Below are 20,777 nucleotides of genomic sequence, written 5' to 3'. Positions count from 1 at the left end.
GTCCTTCGTTGACGTCACTGTCCGACTCCGCTCCGCCCCCATCCCCCGGTTCGCTGCTCAGGGAATTCCCATTCGCCTGGGCACCCTGGACCCAGACCCATGAAACTAGAAAAGTGTAGCTCGGACTACAGCCACTTAGAGAAGCCAACGTTAAATTCGGGAGGACCCAGCTCCAGGACCCGTGAGCTCTTTTTGGTGGGTGGGACGGGGCTTCTGGCACACCCGACCTCCAGACGCCAGGGGGCGCTGTGAGCTCCGGTGGGCTCTTGAGCGCTGGGTGTTTACTGCGCAAGCGCACTCGGGGCCTTTTTTTCCTCCATACCCACGTGGGAAACTTCACGGCCCGGTTTTCTACAAAAATGCCCAAGTTCAAGGCGGCCCGCGGGGCTGGGGGTCAGGAAAAGCATGCGCCGCTGGCCGAGCAGATCCTGGCTGGGGACGCGGTGCGGGCAGGAACCCGAGAAAAACGGCGGGGTCGCGGAACCGGAGACGAGGAGGAAGAGTACGTGGGGCCCCGGCTGACCCGACGGATTTTGCAGCAAGCGCGGCAGCAGCAAGAGGAGCTCGAGGCCGAGCATGGGAGCGGGGACAGGCCCGCGGTGCCGCGGGAGCGCACTACGCGGCTTGGTGAGTGGCGGGGATGGGGTACGAGGAGGAGGGTGGGTAGCTGGGGTGGACGGCTGAAAGGTGTCCGGCAGGGGAATAGCTTGGAATTTAAAAAAACACACACACAAAAAAGTGAGGGCCTTGGCAAAAGTAATGGGGTGGGAGACCCAGCTCTGGGGCAGATTGAGGTTGCCGGAGCCCTCCACGCCCACTCCTTAGAGTGGCACTCTTTTAGGCATCCCGGAGTTTAGGCCAACAGGAAGTGGCTACTCACGCCGCTAAGTTCTCCTAGCATTTATTTATGTGTTTTGTAAGTAATCATGGAATGTCTACTACGCACATCCCGCCGTGCTAGGAGTTTAGGTAAAAAAATGTAAACAGGATAAAGGTATACCTGACGTCAGGATTTTACAGGGTAGCCCAAGAGAGAGAGAATTAAGTCAGCAATTAGAATAATGCACTCGTGATAAAGTATAGTTTCTCTGATAATACAACAATAGCATTAGTCTTGGGAGTCAGGTTTCCCAGGTTGCATGATCCTTGTGCTGAGAACTGAAAAGTGGGGAGGGCTCTGAGCACAAAGAAAAATATTGTTTAAAGGCCAGAAAGGGAGTGAGATTATTTAAAAGATGGTCATTTTTTTTTTTGTTACTACTCTGAGAGTGTTGACCTCCAAGTTGCTTAATCCATTTCTCAACATTCATCTTTCATTTGTCTGTGAGCAGCGGTCACAAACGGAGAAGGCAGTGGCACCCCACTCCAGTACTCTTGCCTGGAAAATCCCATGGATGGAGGTGCCTGGTAGGCTGCAGTCCATGGGGTCACTAAGAGTCCTACTCGACTGAGCAACTTCACTTTCACTTTTCACTTTCATGCATTGGAGAAGGAAATGGCACCCCACTCCAGTGTTCTTGCCTGGAGAATCCCAGGGACGGGGGAGCCTGGAGGGCTGCCGTCTATAGGGTTGCACAGAGTTGGACACTATTGAAGTGACTTAGCAGCAGCAGCAGTAGCATTCACAAACACTAGCCTCCTTGCTACAGTATCTTTACTGCACTTCGAAGACATCACATCCCTGTTTTGCTAGTTTTTCACCTCTCAGTGGGCTTTCCAGGTGGTGCAGTAGTAAAGAACCCACCTGCCAATGCAAGAGATGCTGGTTCGATCCCTGGGTCAGGAAAGTCCCCTGGAGAAGGAAATGGCAACCCACTCCAGTATTCTTACCTGGAGAATCCATGGACAGGGGAGCCTGGCAGGCTACAGTCAGGAAAAGTCCACAGGGTCGCAAAGAGTTAGACACGACTGAGGACATGCACGCACCTCTCAGTATCCTTTGCTGGCTCCTGTTCTCCCCCTCCCGACGCCTGGCTGGTGGGATCTCAGTTCCCCCACCAGGGATTGAACCCTGAGCCCCAGCAGTGAAAGCCCAGAATCCTTACACTAGGCCACCAGGGAGCTCCCTGTGCTGACTGCTCGTCTGTCGCCAGCCTCTTACTGTAGTGCCGTAGCGCTGCATCCTTGGAGCTATTCTCTTCACCTCTGATGACTTCTGTGGTGCTGTCATCAGGTTCAAGGTTTAAATACTGTCTATTTGGTAACTGCTTCCAAGTTCATATTCCAGCCTTGATCTCTTCCAGGAAACCCAAATTCTTATATTTCAGCTCTCTCTTTAGCTTCTCCAATTTGAAGTCTAAGAAACATCTCAGATTTAGCATATCCGGAACAGAAATCCTGACCATCTTCCCCAACCTGCTCCACTCCCAATCTACTTCATCTCAATTAATGACACGATGTCCTTCCATTTGCTCCAGACAGAAAACTCAGACTTGTCTCTTTCTGGCTCCATATCCAATCAATTAGGAAGTCCTGTTGACTCTACCTTAAAAATATATCCAGAATCAGATCACTTGGCACCATCTTGGAACAGCATCCACCACAGTGATCTCTCACCTGGATGATTGCAGTAGCCTCTTACCAAGAATCCCGTATCTGCTACAGTCTACTCTCAGCTCAGCAACTCGAGGATTACCTGATCTACAGAGACCTATATGATCTGCACCTTTTGTCAGTCTGAACTCTCTTGCTCCTTTCCCTTTGCCTTCTTCTCTCCATCCGGATCAAACCAGTCAATTCTAAAGGAGATCAGTCCTGAATATTCATTGGAAGGACTGGTGCTGAAGCAGAAGCTCCAATACTTTGACCACCTGATGTGAAGAGCTGACTCATTGGAAAAGAGCCTGATGCTGGGAAAGACTGAGGGCAGGAGGAGAAGGGGACGACAGAGGATGAGATGGTTGGATGGTATCATCAAGTCCATCCATATAGGCTTCATCACTTCTTAAAAATGGCAAGTCAGGGCCTTCACCCTGGCGGGGCCTTCTGTCTTCATACTCCTGTTGGTTTCCTCCCTTAATTCTTCACCTGCTCAGAGAGGCCTGTCCTGACCACTCCATTAAAAACTGCAACACATCACCCCGTCTCCACATCACAACTTCTCTACTCTGCTGTATTTCTTTGTTGTGGCATTTGTGTTTTTTTTTTAACATAACGTATATCATATTAGTTCATTGTCTGTGTCCAACCATTAGAACATAAGTTCTGTAAGGGCAAAGTGTTTTTCTCTTGTTTGCTGATATATTTCTGGCACCCAGAACAGTGCCTCACATACGGTAGGCACTCTCAGCGTTTGCTGAATGGTGGTGAGGTAGATAAGAGCAAAAGCTACAAAAGTCTCAGTGGCTGCCCTGAAGAGTGGGAAACGAATACAGACTAAGGAGACCAGTTAGGGGACTGTTGGATTAATCTAGACAAGAGGTGATACTGATCTAGGCTTTGACAGGGCTGTGAAAGCTTTGAGAGAGATTGTGTGAGGTTCAGTGGGAAAGGACTTGGTAGTTGATTGGGTGTTGGGAGTGGGGGACAGTGGACAAGGCAGGCCTGCTGCCTAGCTTCTGGCTTAGCATGGACTGGATGGTGGTTCTATTTACTTAGATGTGGAACACGGTGAGTAGACCTAGGAGGGAACAGGAGTGACAGACCAAGATTGAAGTGCCTGTGGGTCGTCCATGAACAAGCTGTATAAGAGGCAGCTGGTGTTAGGGTCTGGAGCAAAGAGAGACTGTAACCCTACAGGTACAGATTTGGGAATTGTTAGCATGTGGAGACAGAATGTCTGGTACGTGTAACCCTCCCCCTTTATTTAACTTTTATCACAGTATCTCTGGGGGTTTTCTATGTGTGTGTGCTGCACCTCAGGCCATGTGGGGTCTTAGTTCCCCAACCATGGCATGGATTGTACTTCTCGCTTCCCGCAGTGAAAGCATGGAGTCCAAACCACTAGACCACCAGAGAATTCCTAGCAGACACTCTTGGGCTTCCCAGCAAGCCCTCCTGCCAGTGTTACCCAGGTCTAGAGCACACTCCTCCAGCTCCCGTACTGCCCATCCAGAGCCTAGGCATCCTTCGCATCCATCGTCTCTTCTGAGTGCCTGTGGTATACATCGTCTCTGCCACTCATTTTGACACTAATCAAGCCCTGCCATGCGTGTAAGAGAGGTGGTGAATGTATAATCTAGACCCAGACTGCCTGCGGTAGGCAAGTCAGTCGACTTTTCTGTGCTTCAGCATCCCCATCTGAAACTGGGTATAATAATAGTACCTACTCCTTACGGTCATGGTGGTTATGTATATTATATAACAGTTTAGTGTGTTCGCTCTCGTTTGAGTCTCGAATGAGACTGCTATCACTGTCTCTTTGGTTCATACATGTACATTTTGGTTCTCAAGCAGGATTGCACACCCCTGGGGACTGGAAGGCAGCATGCACTTATTAGAAGCGTGTGAGGCCTGGACCATAACCATAATGGTTAGAGTTGAGTTGACCTCTGAATTTCTCACCCACCACGTGGCCTTGCTCACCCATTTCATCTCCCTCTTCCAGGTCCAGGAGTGCCGCAGGATGGGTCAGATGACGAGGAGTGGCCCACCCTGGAGAAGGCTGCCACAATGGCAGGGCCGGGCTATCAGGCGGAGGTAGTCGTGGACCCCGAGGATGAGCGTGCCATTGAGATGTTCATGAACAAGAGCCCTCCTGCCAGGTAGGGCTGGCACGGCCCGGGATTTGGGAGAGCAGGTCCTCGTAGCAACTACATAGGAAAGAAACATGAGATGCAGAAAAGTGTATGCTCTGGCAGAGTTTTGAGTCCCCATCTCTGGGAAGGGCCTGAGCTTTGCCAGTTTGGGGAGCCACCTTGACGAAAGTGGTGCATCCTCTGAGGACTGCTCTGAATGAGAATGATGCAGACTCAAGATAGCTCCCGCCCTCTGTCCACCTGTCTTAGAACTGCCTGAATTGCCTGGTGACGTCGCTGCAAGGCCTTATTCTGTCTCAGGGCAATCCGCCCCGTTGCATTTGGTCTTGGTATGCTCAGTTTTCTTAGCAGTAGGCTCAGTTTCTTTGGCCACATCTCTTTCACACCGTAACTGTCATTTTATCCAGGGTTTTCCAGCCCTTGCACCACTGGCATTTGGGGCTGGATAGGTCTCTTCTGGGGAGGCTGTCCTGTGCGGTGTAGGCTGTTAAACAGCCTGACCTGCACCCGCCGGACAGCAGTCGTGACCCACTCCCCCACTCTGTGGTAACCAGAAATGTCGCCAGATGCTGTCAGATGTCCCCTAAAGGACAGAATCATCCCCCAGATGAGAACAAATGAGAACCGCTATGCTGGGTCAAAAACATGCAGGTTTTTAAGCTGCTAGGGTCAGGCTCCGGAGCCCAGGGTTTTGGCCCAGGAGAGAGGCGCCTCCGCCGAGGGCCCTCAGCCCTTCTGATGCTGCGGTGACACTGTTCTTGGTCCCTCGGGTTGGTTGTGGGTCCCGCACGCCAGCGTCACTAGTGTACTGGTGTCGGTGCCGTTAACGCTGTGAAAGACGGGCGCTGAATGGCGAGTTCCGCGGGTTAACGCTGTGAAAGACGGGGGCTGAACGGCGAGTTCCGCGGGTTAACGCTGTGAAAGACGGGGGCTGAACGGCGAGTTCCGCGGCCGCGTATTTGAGGGCACAGTGAAGGCACGAGTCCCTTTCCCAGCTTGCCGCCCAGGATCCAAGGTGGATATCACAGAACGTGTGCTGGTCTCTCCAGAGAGCCTCTCAGGTTCTCACTCAGCGCCCGTACCTCTGCTTTGGCAGCTCATTCTGACAAGCTTAGCAGAATGGTTTTCAACAGAAGAGTAAAACGGCTAGGAACAGGGGCTCCTGACAGTCTTGAGGGGCGACAGCCAGTGTCTGCAGAGAGCCGGCTAGACCCACATGGACTCAGCAGTCAGGCCGCTTAGCTGGGGGGCACGCATATACTGTAAGGTACCTGACCTTCAGACCTTGAAAGACCAGGCTTTGACTCTTTCCTCCACTCAAGTGCTCTGAGACCGAGGATGGGTTACTGACCCCTCTGCCTATTGTCTGTCGCATAGATGGTACAAGGGAATGTCTGGCTTCTGCCATACATTGCTTTAAAGTGCTGTGGTGGAAGGGGACATCTGGGAAGTCCTGCCCTCCAAAGACAGGAGTGGTTTTTAAATAGACTTCAGCAGCCCCTGAAGATGCCCTTATCGTACTGAAGCCCAATGTAATGATAATTCTGAATCATCACAGTCAGATTGTGTGTAAGGAGGCTGGGATAAACAGATCATTCATCTTGGACCTCTCCCCATCAATTTTAATAAATTGAAACAGGGGAGAGGGTATGCCATGCTCTCTCCCTAATGATCCCAGCTCCCAGAAATCTCAGTATATCACTGAGGTGTGTCTGGCACTCTGAAGAGGTCAGAACAGGGTTTTATTCCATGTGTTAACTTTATGTAGGTAGGTATGTTATCATCCCTGTTTTATAAGGGAGGGAGCTGAGGCTTAAAGAGGCAGAGTAACCTGCCCAAGGTCACACAGGGAGCGGAGGAGCCATGACCTGAACCCAGCAGTCGCCTTCACAGCCCAGGTTCCTCGCCTCCTTGCAACTCGAAGCTCCATCCTAAGCTGGATGACTGCCTGGTCCATGGTGCTCTGCAGGGATTCTTTGCTGGGTGGGTAGGCCCAGTGGGGATTGAGGTCACGCATCCCAGCAAGGTTGCAGGTTTATCAGGGCTCTCGAGAGACGGCGTGGGGCGTCCAGAACTCCCTAGACTGAGAGCGTGGCCCTGCCGCCCCCCTCCCTCCTGTTCCCCCAGGCGCACCCTGGCTGACATCATCATGGAGAAGTTAACTGAGAAGCAGACGGAAGTCGAAACGGCCATGTCCGAGGTCTCAGGCTTCCCTGTGCCCCAGCTGGACCCCCGCGTCCTAGAGGTCTACAGAGGGGTTCGGGAGGTAAGGACTGAGAGGAGAGCCATGACGGGACACCCCCACCAGGGCTCTGGGGGCCCACATCTCTTGTAGGCCGAGGGCAGGCTCAGGGGTCCCGCTCCCCGCTATGACTCTAATCTCAATTCCCCACTGAAAAATGAGGAGGATACTAGAACCTCCTTACAGGATGGTTGTGAGGATTGAGTGAGTTAATGGACGCAAGGAACTCAGATGGGCGCCTGACAAGCAGCGATGACGATGGTTCTGTTCCCTCCTCCGCAGGTGTTGTCTAAGTACCGCAGTGGGAAACTGCCCAAGGCATTTAAGATCATCCCTGCACTCTCCAACTGGGAGCAGATCCTCTACGTCACAGAGCCTGAGGCCTGGACCGCTGCTGCCATGTACCAGGCCACAAGGTAGAGCTGATGGGGGTGGGGCAGCCTTGGGTCAGTAGGGCAGGCTGGGTGTGGGAAGGACAGGCTTTCCCTCTCTGTGGTTACATTCCCTCCCAGAGCTCTCTTGTGCTTCTTTATGGCATCACTTCCCCAGCTTTTCCTGTTTCCTGTTCTGGGGCCAAGGTCCTGTTAAGAACGTCCTGTGATGAGTTTCTAGGGGAGACGCGCCTAACTACAGGGACACAACCCTGCAGTGTCAGGGTGGCCTCAAAAGTCTGTGGCTCCCCAGGTGTGTGCAGGTCCCTGGTCACAGCAGGGTACAGGGGACCCCTGAAAGAGAGGGGGAGGTGAACAGCTGGTTCCTGTCTGTCTGCAGAGCTCTGGCTCACCTGAAGACAGACAGTGTTCACCCCCATTCAGGTACATCTTGCAGCCCCTCCTGTTCCCTCTCTTATCTGACCTGGGTGCTGCACACACCCAGCTCCCTCCCCGGACCCTCTGATCTCTTGCATGCAAATATCATCCGCAGTGATACTTGAAAGGCCAGTTCTGTCAACTGATCTGGGATCTTCCCCCTTCCTTCCAAAACCACTAGGATTTTTGCCTCTAACCTAAAGGAACGGATGGCCCAGCGCTTCTATAACCTGGTTCTGCTCCCCCGGGTACGAGATGATATTGCTGAGTACAAACGACTCAACTTCCACCTCTACATGGCCCTGAAGAAGGCCCTGTTCAAGCCTGGAGCCTGGTTTAAAGGTGGGGACCCAGGAGGCGATTAAGAAAGGGCAGGGCCGGAACTCTTGCAGGACCTCCTTTCTCTGACTCTGGACTGCTAGTGACCGTGCCCCTCTGCCCCTCCCCAGGCATCCTGATCCCGCTGTGCGAGTCAGGCACCTGTACCCTCCGGGAAGCCATCATCGTGGGCAGCATCATCACCAAGTGCTCCATCCCCGTGCTGCACTCCAGGTAGTGTTGCGGGTGTGCAGGACCACAGAGCGGCCCATCTCGACAGCAGAGTCCCAGGACTTGGGGCGGGGTGGGGACACGTGGGGAAGGAGTCAAGCATAAGCCTTTGGGTTTGCGGGTAAGTCGATGGGTATATGATAACTCCACAAGAGTGTCAGTCCTGTGGGAACAAGGTCCCAGGGCCTGGCACATGCTAGGTGCTCAGTAAAGAGTTGAATGAATGAATGAATGAGAAAGAGGGGAACATGGGAAGAAAGTAGGTTGGGGCAGAGACATTTGGACACACTCTGAGACAGAAGCAGTCTGAGCCAGACGTGGGGATTTGGTGTGAGTCAGCATAGCCCTGGTAACAGATCGAGGGAGTTAGGGGAGGGGAGAAGAATGCAGAGATTTCCCTTTAGGGACAGCACAGTTTAGGGGCCCGTGGCGGGGCTGGGGTAGGAGCAGCTTTCCCCAGCGTTTCCCTGCCTCCCTTCCCCATTAGTGCGGCCATGCTGAAAATTGCAGAGATGGAGTACAGCGGGGCCAACAGCATCTTCCTGCGGCTGCTGCTAGACAAGAAGTACGCGCTGCCCTACCGAGTGCTGGACGCCCTGGTCTTCCACTTCCTGGGCTTCCGGACAGAGAAGCGTGAGCTGCCCGTGCTCTGGCACCAGTGCCTGTTGACTTTGGTCCAGCGCTACAAGGCCGACCTGGCCACAGAGCAGAAGGAGGCCCTCCTGGAACTGCTCCGGCTGCAGCCCCACCCCCAGCTGTCCCCGGAGATCAGGCGTGAGTTGCAGAGTGCTGTCCCCCGAGATGTAGAAGATGTTCCCGTCACCATGGAGTGAGGATGCAGCGCTCGCCCGGGTCTGCGGAGCTCGCCCAGGTCTGCGGAGCATGGAAGGACTCCAGGATACCTGCTGGTGACTGGAGGTGATTCCGAGCCTTGACAGCTGAAGACCCGGATCAGGGCCAAGACAGGTCTCGGGCCTCTGACTCCCCAGTTCTCAACAGTGGGCCATAGTAGGGCTGGTTCCCTCTTGCGTTCTAGGCCTGCATACCTGCTCAGTTCTGGGACCTGATTTGAGGTCCCACAGCCCAGCACTCCCAGGTCCCAGCTAGGGATGGAATGGGTACTTCCTTTCAGGCTGTTGTGTCAGGTCACTGGGAGGTGGATAAAGACAAAAGGCAGGTATTTATTGAACCTCAGTGTTTTGATGTGATGGATGGAGATTTTTGCTTTCCTTGTTTTGCTGGAAGCAAGCACTGCTTCCCTCTCATGCGCAGCAGTGGATTCTTACCTATTTACAAGGGAGCCACACACTTCCCCCACCTTATTCTACAAGACTTCTCTAGGCTGTTCCCACCCTGCCAGCCCCTAGAGGGCACAGCCTTTACCTGCCCCTGACACAAGCTACTTGGGGACAATGCCAGCAACCAGGAGGTTGTTCGAACACGAGGAGGTCTCAGATTGGTTGGAAGAGCTACAAGAAAGCACCTAGAGGAAGGTGGAAATTCAGGATGAGAAAGGTCAGACCCAGGGTCACCACCAGACCAGTTAGTTCCCTTTCTAACTTTCTTAGCCAATGAAAGCGTTCAACCAGGGCTTGGTAAATCAGGGTTGTGTATGCCTGTTTTCTTATAGTCCATGAGAGAAAAGTGATTTTTACATTTTAAATGGTTGTTGGGGGAGGTGGAGAAAAAACAGCAGTATTTTGTGATAGGTGAAGATTATATGAAATTTAAGTTTCAGTGTCCTTAAATAAAGTTTTATTGGGACACAGCCACATCCATCCATTTCCAGGTCCTCTGACTGCTTTCACTGCCCCTGCAGCAGAGACCAGTGCGGCCTGGCTAGAACCCTGTTACTTGCTTTTGCAAATATGGGTTTGTTCCAACCTAAGTACTCTATTTGGTCTTAAAGCAAATTTCATTTATATAGTTTTGTCTTGAGACACTAGATGAAAGCAAAAAGCTACCCCCACTGCGCCAAGCCAGATGATACACAAAACGCACATACCTCAGACCTGTGCCAACGCCCCCAGCTCACCTTGTGGGTTGGCACCACACCCACATCTGGTGTCACAACCTGCCTTCCACATCCTTCCAACCTCTGCTTCCACAGCCAACTTCAGGTGTTTGTTTTTCAAGATAAAGGGCCATATTTATTACCATATGTGTTTCTTAGCCATTTAATGTGTAAAAACACTGTCTTTAAAAAAAAAAGTGTCCTTCTTTAAGTATTTGAGTATTGTGTCTCAAGCCCCATTTTCCCCATAAGCCATGTGGCTTTAATTGCGCAGTTTTGCATGGCACAGTGCTTTTTAGAAATGCGCACATCAGGTTCTGCAGCAGAACTTCGGATAACACAGGCAGAGACCATAGGGCCCACAAAGCCTGAAGTGTCTACTCTGGCCCAAGACAGAAAAGGTGTGACAGCCCCTGCTCCAGACGTTGGTTTCTGCCTCTTTTACCCCATGCAGTCTAGAAATAGGCTTTCCCACAGACTGCCCTCTAATCCAAGAAACCAAAGTCAGTTTTATTCCAGAATCTTTATTATAAAGGTAGCATGATGGTCCTCGGCCACCAGCCTGGACCTTGTAGCCTCAGGAAAGACCTGTGTTAACAGGGCCTGCCTCCCTCTCCGGACAGGGGGCTTGGTCATCACCAGGTCATCCCCTGCTTCATTCCACAACACCCCCCCGCTCCTGGAGGATGGGGCAGAGGGCCAAAGGGAAAGGAGGGCATGGCCCCACTCCAGGCATAGCAGCTCCTTGGCCATGAAGATCCTCTAGCGAGTAGCAGAGGGGAGGAATACAGCAACCGCCAGGGTTACCACCCCTGTGGCGGGGGGAGAAGGGCCCCACCACACCCTCATACAGTTGTACTCAAAGTAATTAATAAATTAAAACAACTTCCTTCCGTACTAACACCCCCCTCCCCCCAATCACACAGGAGAAGCTGAGCAGAAAGCAAAGCAAGGAGGTTGGTTCCTGCCCCTGGACGGTGGCCGGGGCCCCTCCGAGGAGCAGCTAGGATTATGCAGGGCCTCCAAGTGCTTGGAGAGGGGATATCCATTCTTGCCCCTCATGTGTATCTAAAACATGTGAGGCTTCTTCAGAAAGACCCCAATCCAAATGCAGTAATTAAGGAATCCCCTGGCGGTCCAGTGGTTAGGACTCCGAGCTTTCTCTGCCAGGGGCTCGGGTTCAATTTTGGCAGTTGAGAGCCCCAGATAAGGGAGCCCCTAGAAAGGAATGCTGATACATGTACTAAACTTCAATGTCATCTCTGGCCAGCCCAGCCAACCCCCCGGGAGAGCTGAGCTGGCTGGATGCAGGCAGGAGGAGGAGCCGGACTGGCCCCCAGCCGTGGCCGGCCAGGCCCCTTAGTGCACACTGCAGGGATAGGTAGGACCTGACCCCTCTGGCTGGCGAGGGGCAAGGGGAAGGAGCCCCCTCAGGCTTCAGCTGTGGCATGATTCCGTTCCTGCAGCCAGGGAGGGGGTGGTAGGGTCCCCTCCTGCTGTCAACAGCCACTCGAGGGGGCCTCTCCAGGGCTACAGGTGGATGGCCGTGACGTCTGTAGGAGTGCTGGTCTGGCTGGGCCCCTGGCTGCTGGAGCCCCTGGGGGCTTTGGGCGCTGGGCTGGGAGAGGTCTGGGCGGCTTCCCTGAGGCTCTCCCTGAGGGCAGCTTCAATCTGCTCCTGACAGGCCCGCAGGCAGTCCTGGGGACAAGGGGGAGTGGTGAGGAAGGTCCGCTTCCCACCCCTTCTTCCCCCCCTCCACCTGCATCTGGCAGCAGGTACAGGAGGACACCTCCCAGCACACAGGGAAGTCTGGGGAGGTTAGGCCACGGCCCAACCCCAGGAATCAGCCTTCAGTTCTCAGAAACTGGCAAGAGGATGTGGCAAGAGGGTGTGAGAGCGGCCCGACATCTGACACTGAATCCTCCACCCCCACTCCTGCATACTGCTTGGCAAGAAAAGGGTACCCAGGGGCAGTGCCTTTCGGCCCACCCGCAACACTTGCTCTTCTCCAGACCAAGGCAGGAGATAAAAGACCACAGAAGCCGCAAAGGTGGGGCACTTGAAACCTGGAGTGGAGACCAGGCTGGGGGTGGTCCACAGCACCCTCTGCTGGAATCTCAGGGGAAAGTGCTACCTCATGAGCTGAGGCCATTTGCCCAGCTGCCCAGTACTCACCACTTCAGTGCCTGTGATCCCTGCCAGCAGCTCCGTGAGCTCGTCCCCAGATGTGGAGCAGGCACCCAGGCCTTGCACTGCGGCTCCGATGCTGCCTGTGGCAATCATGGATGGGGGGTACATGGCAAAGGTGTAGTCTAGGAAAGAGAGAAGGGACCAGGAAGCAATATGAATACCAGCGTGCACCGTCTATTTCCCAGAAAGTGCCAGGCTGTATGAATAGAGCACAGGTATACCGGGACACCCCGGCAGTGAGCGGTGTAAGAGCAGCCGGGGAGAGGGTCAGGGTAGTAAGTGATCCAGGCCAGGAACCAGAGAGTGAATGGGTCTCTTCCTGGTATGGACACAAAATTAAGGTTAAGAGACCTGGGTTCTTGGCCTGGCTTAGTCACTGAGACAGCCTGGGCAAGTCACTTCTCTCTAAGCCCTTGGTGTCCCCAGCTACATACTCGGGGTGAGGGTGGGGGTGGGGGGCTGCGGCATCTCTGAGATCCCAGACAGCTCTGCTGCTGATACTGGGGGCTTAGAGGATAGAATTTTCACAAATTTGGAAGTTATAAACTGGATCTCCTAGTTCCCTCTCACCCTTCCAAGTCTTCTGATTTCCCTGGCTTGGCACACGTGTGTGTGGGACTCTTACCTGTAGCACAGAGGGCCAAAAAGGTCTGGGCGTGCTTCTTGACCAAGGCTTGTCGGTCGCGGGGCAGAGAGAGCCGGTGCAGAATCAGGGCCAGGAAATCATGGGCAATCACTGCGGCCAGGTCCCACTTGAGCTTCCCCAAGACCAGCACCTCCCAATCCTGGAGGCAGAGGAAAAGAGCGGGCTCAGTGGCTGAAGAAGGGAAGGGGAGGAAGTAAAGTGGAAGTCTCACAGGGAGCGAAGCCCATCACACTTGAAGGTCAAGACTCCAGGTCTGCTTTTGAACTTCAGGACTGACGCTGTGGAATGGGGAGTCCAGGGTAGGGAACAGCTCGGGGCACTTGCTTTGAGCATCTATTGATCAACTTCCTAGATGCCAGAACTACATGCTTTACATAAATTGCCTCTTTTAATCCTGCTGGGTTATCTTTTTGGGGTCCGACAGTCCAGGCCTTCTCTTGACTTGCTGCAAGGCTCTGAGCAGGCCTCCAGTCATGGTTGAAAGAAAAGTCTGCAGACCACCATCACCAGGAACTGGAGGCTCTTCTGGCATGAAGCAGAAAGACTCTCCATAATCCCAAGGATATGGGAGATCGCTAGCCTCTCCCCCAACTCAGCATGCCAGCCAAGTCCACACCTCTTGAAGAAACTGGGGTGAGCATGAGGCCCTTCCTCCTTTGACACAGCCCCTGAGCCAACCCCGAGGTTCCTCAAAGTGGAGGTTGCCCAACCCAACCCACATCCCCTTGGGGGGACACTGGGGTGGGGGGCTGAAATAGAGCACCCCACTCCACCTCTCTGGCTGAAACCCAGTGCCTAGTGTCATTTGAGTCTCAGGGAGAGAAGTGGAGGTCAAGGCAGACAGGATGGGTCCAGGTGATGATCCCTGAGGGCCCAAACCATCTCTCCATCAGTCCCAGCCTCCATACTACTGCTGGGTCCTTGAAGGAGACTGGGAGCCCCACCCAGTCCACTCCTCTGGGGTTCCCAGCCCTGGCCCTATTTCTGAGTTGCACACAGGAGGATTTCTTCATTGTTTTATCTCAGGAAGGAACTCACGGGTTTGACCCCTTAGTGGGGTAGAAATGGCAACCCCACCCAATCTCTTTTCGGCCCTCTGTCACAGCTGCCCCCCTCCTGGCCCCCACCTTCATGATCTTCAGCCTCTCACAAAGCCTCACAGAAATCAGCCCGGCCTGGAGCCAGAACTTGAGCAGAGAAGTTAGCATTCTACTCCCTGTGCTTATTCCAGGGGTCAAACTCCTAACTCAGAAGTCAACAAAAAGCATCCAGCATCCAAGGAAACATCTGGAAAGCAGCTCGGATTGGGGATGCATAGGGTCCTGCGTTGGGGGAGGGTGGCACCTTACCCTCCATCTGGGCAGAATATCTTCTGACAATCTCAGTCCTCACTTGACAGAGAACACACCCCTAGCAGCTTCCATCACATCCCTCACCTCTGAGGCCACCTGAGCCCTAGAACGTTCACCTCATCACCCTCAGCGCAACACTGAGCCAGGACCCTTCCTTCCTCCTCTGGAAGGGCCCCCACCTTCTTTGTGGCACAAGGATTATTTGGACTGACCGGCTCTCTGATGTCCCTTCCGACTCTGACCTTCTAGGAAGTCATCGATCGGCATGCTCCACCCCCAGCTCAGGCAGGGGGAGTGGGAGGAGAGGACTTTTGGCCTGTTCTGAAAAACTGCCCTCACATAAAGGCACACATCCCATGCTAATCTTTTCACAAAAACGAAGTCCCCTTCCACCAGCCCAAACTCCTCCAGAAACATCTTGCTATCCTAGCCCTGGAAACCAGCTCCACCTTCAGACTTGCCCAAAACTACCAGATTCATCACAAAGAGCTGTGGAGCCTCCCAGATTCCCAACTCTGGCCTCCTACTCCCATCTCGGAGAGCTACTTGGCAGGAAGAGGAATCCCGTTCCCCGACAAGCAGCACTCAGGGGCCCCAGTACCCTGGCTTTCCTGGCCAGCCAATCACAGCAGCCAGCACGCTGCCCTCCTCCCCGGGAGATGGGGCCCAGAAACGCCTCTCGGGTCAAGAGAAGACTCGACCGCTGTAGAGCAAGGTGGAGGAAGGTGCCAGCTCACCCCTCTCCCCTGGGTCCCCCGGGAGATGATCTGCACGCTCCCAAATAACCTCTTCCAGATCCAAACAACTCCCCACCTCCTCTCCAGGCTCAGTGGGGAAAGAGAACCATGACTCCCCTGCCCTGCCTCGGGAAGAGCCTAGCCCAAGTTCCCAGCAAGAGGCCCAGGGAGCCACTTCCCAAACCACAGGAGTGACAGCAGCTCCCCACAGGGTTATGAAAGACCTTGGTCAGGGTGGGTGGGCCAGGGCAGAGGGCATCATATCACATCGGAAGCAGCTGCAGTTCAGCCCCAGTCTGTGCCTCAGCACTGGCCTTTGGCTAAAGGGGAAAAGATGATTCCACCAGGCCTGAGGCAGCTGCTTCTGAGAGCAGAGTTTCTCAGGGTGAGACTAGGGAATGGAGAATGAGGGAAGGAGCTGGTTCTCCTGGGATATAAAAGGAAGGAAGGAAGCAAAGTGGGATGGAACTCCTCGGCCCTTCCTTAACAGCAGCTGGGGCCTGGCTTTAATCGGCTCTGGGAGACTTTTTGATCACAAAGTCCACACGCTGGGAGACAAGACTCAACCAGGGTGGCCCCTTCCCCCATGTGAAGCACATTCCACTCCCCCACTCCAGTGGGGGTGCACAGGCATGCCCTGCTGCTGCCAATAAATAACTCCTGGTGGCTGTGTAAACCCAGAGGCAAAGTACTAGTGACTGTAGACATGCAGTTTGACTTGCTGCTATCTGGGGGAAAGACCATGAAGGAGTGGCATCCCCTGGAGGTCAAGACGAGGGGATCTGGTTCATGCTGGCAGCGCAAGCCTGAACTGGGGCCACCCTGACCATCACACCACGCTGTCCCATCTTCTGTCAAAAGAAAAAAAAAAGCTGCTACCCTGCCCAGGGGCACAAAGCCTCCCGAAGTCTTAGCTTTCCTCCTCCTGGTACGTGAGGAAGGAGGCAGGGGGTGCTGGGAGGTGGGGAGGGTATGCACGCACCCGCAGCTGGCGGGGAGAGACAGAGTGGTCGGTGTAGATGCACAGTTTTTCGATGGTCAGGGGCGTAGTCTCGCGCAGCTTGGAGGCCAGCAGCATGCAGACCGCACCCAGGAGCTGCAACTGCGCCTTTCGGGTGGGGACGCAGGACAGGTAGCGATCCAGGTAGTTCATGGCCAGGGGGAAGACTTCCTCTTCACAGCGCTGCTCCTCACACACCTGGGGGAGGGCGCACAGTCACTTCGGGGGCAGAGGCTTAGGAAACGCAGCAGCAACTAAAGGCGGGGGGTGCGGTGCGCTGAAGGGAAGTGGAATGGGGAGCAAGACACGGGAGGGGGTAGGTGAACTCACAGTGACAAGGACTAACACGCAGGATGCGCCTTCCCCAAGGTGACACCCTCCCACTTCCTCTGCGGTGCCTCCTTTCCCCCGGGGTGGGAGTTGGGGGTGGGGGGGAGCGGGATACGCCAGAGGCTCCCTTTCTTCAGGAATCCAAACTGAGGCTGATCCACACCCCCAACCCATACCGAGGGTGAGGGGCTCGGAAAAGTCACCCATAGGAGCCAGAGAACTGGGACCTTACGCCCATTACTGCCACCCAGTGCACACACCCAAAAGGAAGGGAGGAGACTCCAGCGGCTGCCTCCCGCACTTTTCATTTCCCTGACGGCCAGAACAGCGCGCCACCCCCACCGGCTTCCCCGCCAGAACCCCCGCGACACACACAAGGAACCGGCTCTGCGGCGGGGGCGGCCGAGCCCAGGGTTTTCCAGGCGCGCTCTCCCGAATAGACCGGGCGTTGGGTGGGGGAAGACTTTTGAGAGGTCAGAGGGGAGACGGTGGCCCTCGCCCCGCTTTCCCGGCCGAAGACAGGGTTATTTGGGGGTGCCAAACGCCTGGCGGTCAGGGTCACAGAAGGGCAAGAAAAAGACAGCACGGAGGCAGCAGGCTAAGGGCGCGCGACTGAAAAGTGAAGGCCCCGGGGATCTGCGCCACAGAAACATCTTGCTGATTGTTGCTGAGGACCAGGATGTCCCGACAGGGCGGCCCCGGGATGTCCGGAGCCCGGGACGCGGGGGTGACGGGGGAGGGGAGACCCGCCCGGGCGGTACCTCCAGCATCCAGTACGCCAGCATCTTCCGCATGTGCGGCTTGATCTCCCTCTGCACACACTGGAAGTAAGAGGCACGGGGCACGTAGCGCTCCTCCAGGCGGAGCAAGCTCTGCAGGACACGCTGGTCCCCTAGCAGCCGCGGGTCCGGCCCGGCCCGGGGCGCGTGCCGAGTGCCCTCGCAACACAGCAGCTCCATCCTCGGGCAGCGCGCGGGCAGAGCAGGAGTGCGGGCTCGGGAGCCAGAACGCAGGCGGCGGGCCGGAGAGCGCGGGGCGCGGGACTGTGGCGCTGGCGCTGGCGCTGGCACTGCGCGGCCGAGCCTCAGCCCGCCCCCGCCGCCGCGCGCGCGCCGCTTCCCTGACAGGCGCCCCGCCCCTCGCGACCGAGTAGCAACCGTGGAATGCTCAGACGTCGCGACGCTCCGGGGGCGGGGCCTCCGGCGCCGGACGGAAAGGGCTGGCGGGCGCTCCCCCTCCCCGGGGCGGCCGCATTGGTCGGCTGGGCGCGGGCCCGCCGGCTTCCGGGCGCTCCGGATCCTTCTGACCACCCGGTGCTAGAGGAGTGTGCTTTGGAGGTGGGCCTCTGCCCGCCCCCCCCCCCGCCCCCCACCTCCGAGCCCTTGCATTTTTGCTTCTCCCGACTCCAGGCGCCCCCAAAGTTTATTCATTCATTCGTCAAACCCTACTTCACCCGCTGCTTGCTCTAGGGAAAGTAAATAATAACAAAATAGCTAGATCTTAGGGGAGACTGGTCTGAGCACTTATTAAAATCTTAATGAAGAAGCTGTGGGTTAGGTCTTATACTGATTTTGCAGTTGAGAAAACTGAAGCAGTAACTATAATAGTTCGTCTGCGGCAGAGCTAGGATTGGGAAGCCGACGATCCGCCTCCAGAATCTCTGCTCTACCCCATGGCTACTTAAACTGATCCCCGAACCAGCAACATCTGCATCGCCTGAGAGCGGGTCAGAAAAGCAGAACCTCAGGCCCATCCCCTGACCTACTGGATCAAAATCTGCCTTTAGCAAGATCCCTGGTGATTCCTGTACCTATTAAAGTGTGAGAAGAGACAGTCCTAAATCCGCACGCTTGAGAACTACAACAGGGCGGAAGGGTCATGGATTCAAGGCCTCACCTTGTCTGTCATTAAGTTGGCTGTGTGGCCTTGGACAAACCCTGACGTTGGCCTTAGTTTCCGTTTGAGGAAATGATGGGCGGAGAAACGAGCTCCTTTCTGGAGGAGTTTCTTGCTCAGATTCTATAAAATCTTCCAGGCGCCACTTTTACCTCCCAAGCTTTGGGACTTTGCAGTGTTTCCAAATCTGGATTCCGTGTGACCAGGAGGCAAACACACCACAAGCCTCCAGTAATGCTCCAAATGGCAGGAGGCCATGGGGATCCCTGCCGCTCCTGGGGTCCTCCAAGGAGGTGAGACACTAAGGAAGTGAGTTATTAGAGAAATGACACTCTATAGAAAAGAGGTCAGTCCTGCGCTAAGCATTGTCCGAGTGAATTGTTCTCTTTTATACAATAAATTTTTTGTTGTTTGCATATCATGGAAATATTCAATGCATTGTAGAAGACAGAAAATACCGATGTCACACAAAAAAGTAAACAGTAAACACTGGCAGTTTCACCATCCAGATTGTTGTTGTCCTTCAGTCACTAAGTCGTATCCAACTCTTTGAGACCCCATGGACTGCAGCATGCCAGGCTTCCCTGTCCTTCACTATCTCCCAGAGCTTGCTCAAACTCATGTCCATTGAGTCAGTGATGCCATCCAACCATCTCATCCCCTGTTGTCCCCTTGTCCTCCAGCCCTCAGTCTTTCCCAGCATCAGGGTCTTTTACAATGAGTCGGCTCCTTGCATCCGTTGGCCAGATAACCCTTTAAAATGACAATGTTTATTTTTCTAAAATTGTTCTTTGAATAAACATATTTTTAAGAATGACATCATTGCAAACTATTTTGTAAACTGTTTTTTTTTCCACGAAAAAGTATACTGTCAGCACTTTTCCATCTCATTAACTATTCTATAACTTTTTAAATAACTACCTAGTAAACCACTGAGTGAATATAGCATAATGTATTTCACCAAAGCTGTATTATTGGAAATTTAGGTAGTTTCTAGTTCCTTCCTATTAGAAATAATACTGTAAAATATTTTTGTGGTAATATTTTTGTGCATACTCAAGATTATTTCTAGAAGCGAATTAATTTCTAGAAGTGAAATTTCTCAATCTGAAGTTATGAAACATTCTAAGGCTTTTGATACAGTTCTTATTACCAAATTTCCCTGCTGAAAGGCTGAACCAAACTAATGAACAAACATTAGATATCTACTTAAAAAAAAATACCAACTGGCGAGATGAAAAGTGGTTTATTAGTAATGTGTATAAATTTTTAAATTCAAGAGTTCTTGTTGTAGCAGTGTGAATATGGGCTGTGTACCTTCTCTGATCTTGTAAGTCTTCTACTCCTGTCTTCAGAAATACAAGCAAGAAGTTTCTTGAGCTAACTAATCATTGCATTGCACTCTTTTGTTAAAGAGAACTGTGTATTTAAAATTATAAAAATTAGGTACGAAGTTAAGGGGAGGCAAACATGTTGAAGCCTACAGGGCTTTTAGGGTGCAGAAGGACTAAAAATGTAGCTTTTGAAGTTAGTACATAACCAAAAACCAGTTCTGTCCTGGATGCTTCTTTACTTTCAGAATTATTGAGTAGGACTGTTCTGTTAAGAAGATGGTGCATCTTTGATGAGAGAGTAAATCATCATTTTTGTTTTCCCGTAAGTATACTATTATTCCCCCCCCCCCCCATTTTACAGAAGAGGAAACCAGTACTTTAAAGTGGCTAAATAATTTGCCCAAGGTCACAAAGCTAAAGTGGTCGAGGCTAGATACAATCTAGTGAGTCTGGCTGGAGAATCCATGCCCTTAACTACTTTATTCTACTACCTCTTGTGCTGATCTATGAGTGCAAATTGATTGATTAGTTGTTGATTTAGTGAGGAAGGGGGACAGAAACTACCCCATCCTGGAAGCTTGGGAGTGAGCCTGCACCCTGGGGAAGGAGCCGGGCATTTTGAAGGATACCTCTGCCTCGCCCTTGACTGGGACTGACATGCCCAGAGCAGAGTCATCCGAGACCTCAGGCCAAGGTCAGATACAAGCCGGCTGGCTGTCCTCCATGGAGGCAGGTGAGCTCAGTGCCGGGTCAGGACAGAGGAGTTCCTGGAGGGTTGGCTGATCTGCCTGGGAACTTCACCAAGCACCTCCATCTCAAAGGAACAGGGGCTCTCCTCATTTTTCATAAAAGAAGGGGGAAAAAAAAAAAAGACAAAGCACTGACCAGGGCCACTATGGGGAGGAGTTTCTGCCCAGGTGCATTCAATTAGAACAAGTTGCTCAATGAAATGGGAAATGAGAGGCGGGGTGGGAATGGAAT

General features: G+C 53.5%; 2 protein-coding genes across 3 annotated transcripts in view; one reads left to right on the top strand and one right to left on the bottom strand.

Annotated features, from left to right (window-relative positions):
- The first annotated feature begins 49 nt into the window (after nucleotides 1–49).
- Nucleotides 50–10,522, top strand: BYSL (bystin like). Its single transcript, XM_006069185.4, has 7 exons — nucleotides 50–627; nucleotides 4,547–4,703; nucleotides 6,825–6,963; nucleotides 7,222–7,355; nucleotides 7,930–8,090; nucleotides 8,198–8,300; nucleotides 8,785–10,522. The coding sequence occupies exons 1-7, from the start codon at nucleotides 360–362 to the stop codon at nucleotides 9,128–9,130; spliced, it is 1,308 nt and encodes a 435-aa protein (XP_006069247.1). The 5' UTR covers nucleotides 50–359; the 3' UTR covers nucleotides 9,131–10,522.
- A 293-nt stretch (nucleotides 10,523–10,815) lies between these two features.
- Nucleotides 10,816–20,777, bottom strand: part of CCND3 (cyclin D3) — a 95,131-nt gene continuing 85,169 nt past the window's right edge. The window contains exons 1-5 of one of the 2 annotated variants that reach the window (XM_006069183.4): nucleotides 17,328–17,673; nucleotides 16,219–16,434; nucleotides 13,127–13,286; nucleotides 12,487–12,623; nucleotides 10,816–12,009 (exon numbers count right to left, since the gene is read on the bottom strand). In XM_006069183.4, the coding sequence (XP_006069245.1) occupies nucleotides 11,842–12,009; nucleotides 12,487–12,623; nucleotides 13,127–13,286; nucleotides 16,219–16,434; nucleotides 17,328–17,525 (879 nt within the window). In that variant the 5' untranslated portion in view covers nucleotides 17,526–17,673 and the 3' untranslated portion in view covers nucleotides 10,816–11,841. Of the gene's footprint in view, nucleotides 12,010–12,486; nucleotides 12,624–13,126; nucleotides 13,287–16,218; nucleotides 16,435–17,327; nucleotides 17,674–20,777 lie in introns of those variants that run through there. The other variant, XM_006069181.4, reaches the window with a different exon arrangement.

Source organism: Bubalus bubalis, chromosome 2 (assembly GCF_019923935.1).
Source record: "Bubalus bubalis isolate 160015118507 breed Murrah chromosome 2, NDDB_SH_1, whole genome shotgun sequence".
NCBI lineage: Eukaryota > Metazoa > Chordata > Mammalia > Artiodactyla > Bovidae > Bubalus > Bubalus bubalis.
This window is presented reverse-complemented; position numbering and strand designations above follow the sequence as displayed.

Bases quoted from the DNA above. Each gene is read 5' to 3' on its own strand.
- BYSL (XM_006069185.4), top strand. From the start codon at position 360: ATGCCCAAGTTCAAGGCGGCCCGCGGGGCTGGGGGTCAGGAAAAGCAT. The intron at 4,704-6,824 runs GTAGGGCTGGCA...CTGTTCCCCCAG, and splicing joins AACAAGAGCCCTCCTGCCAG to GCGCACCCTGGCTGACATCA. The intron at 8,301-8,784 runs GTAGTGTTGCGG...CTTCCCCATTAG, and splicing joins ATCCCCGTGCTGCACTCCAG to TGCGGCCATGCTGAAAATTG.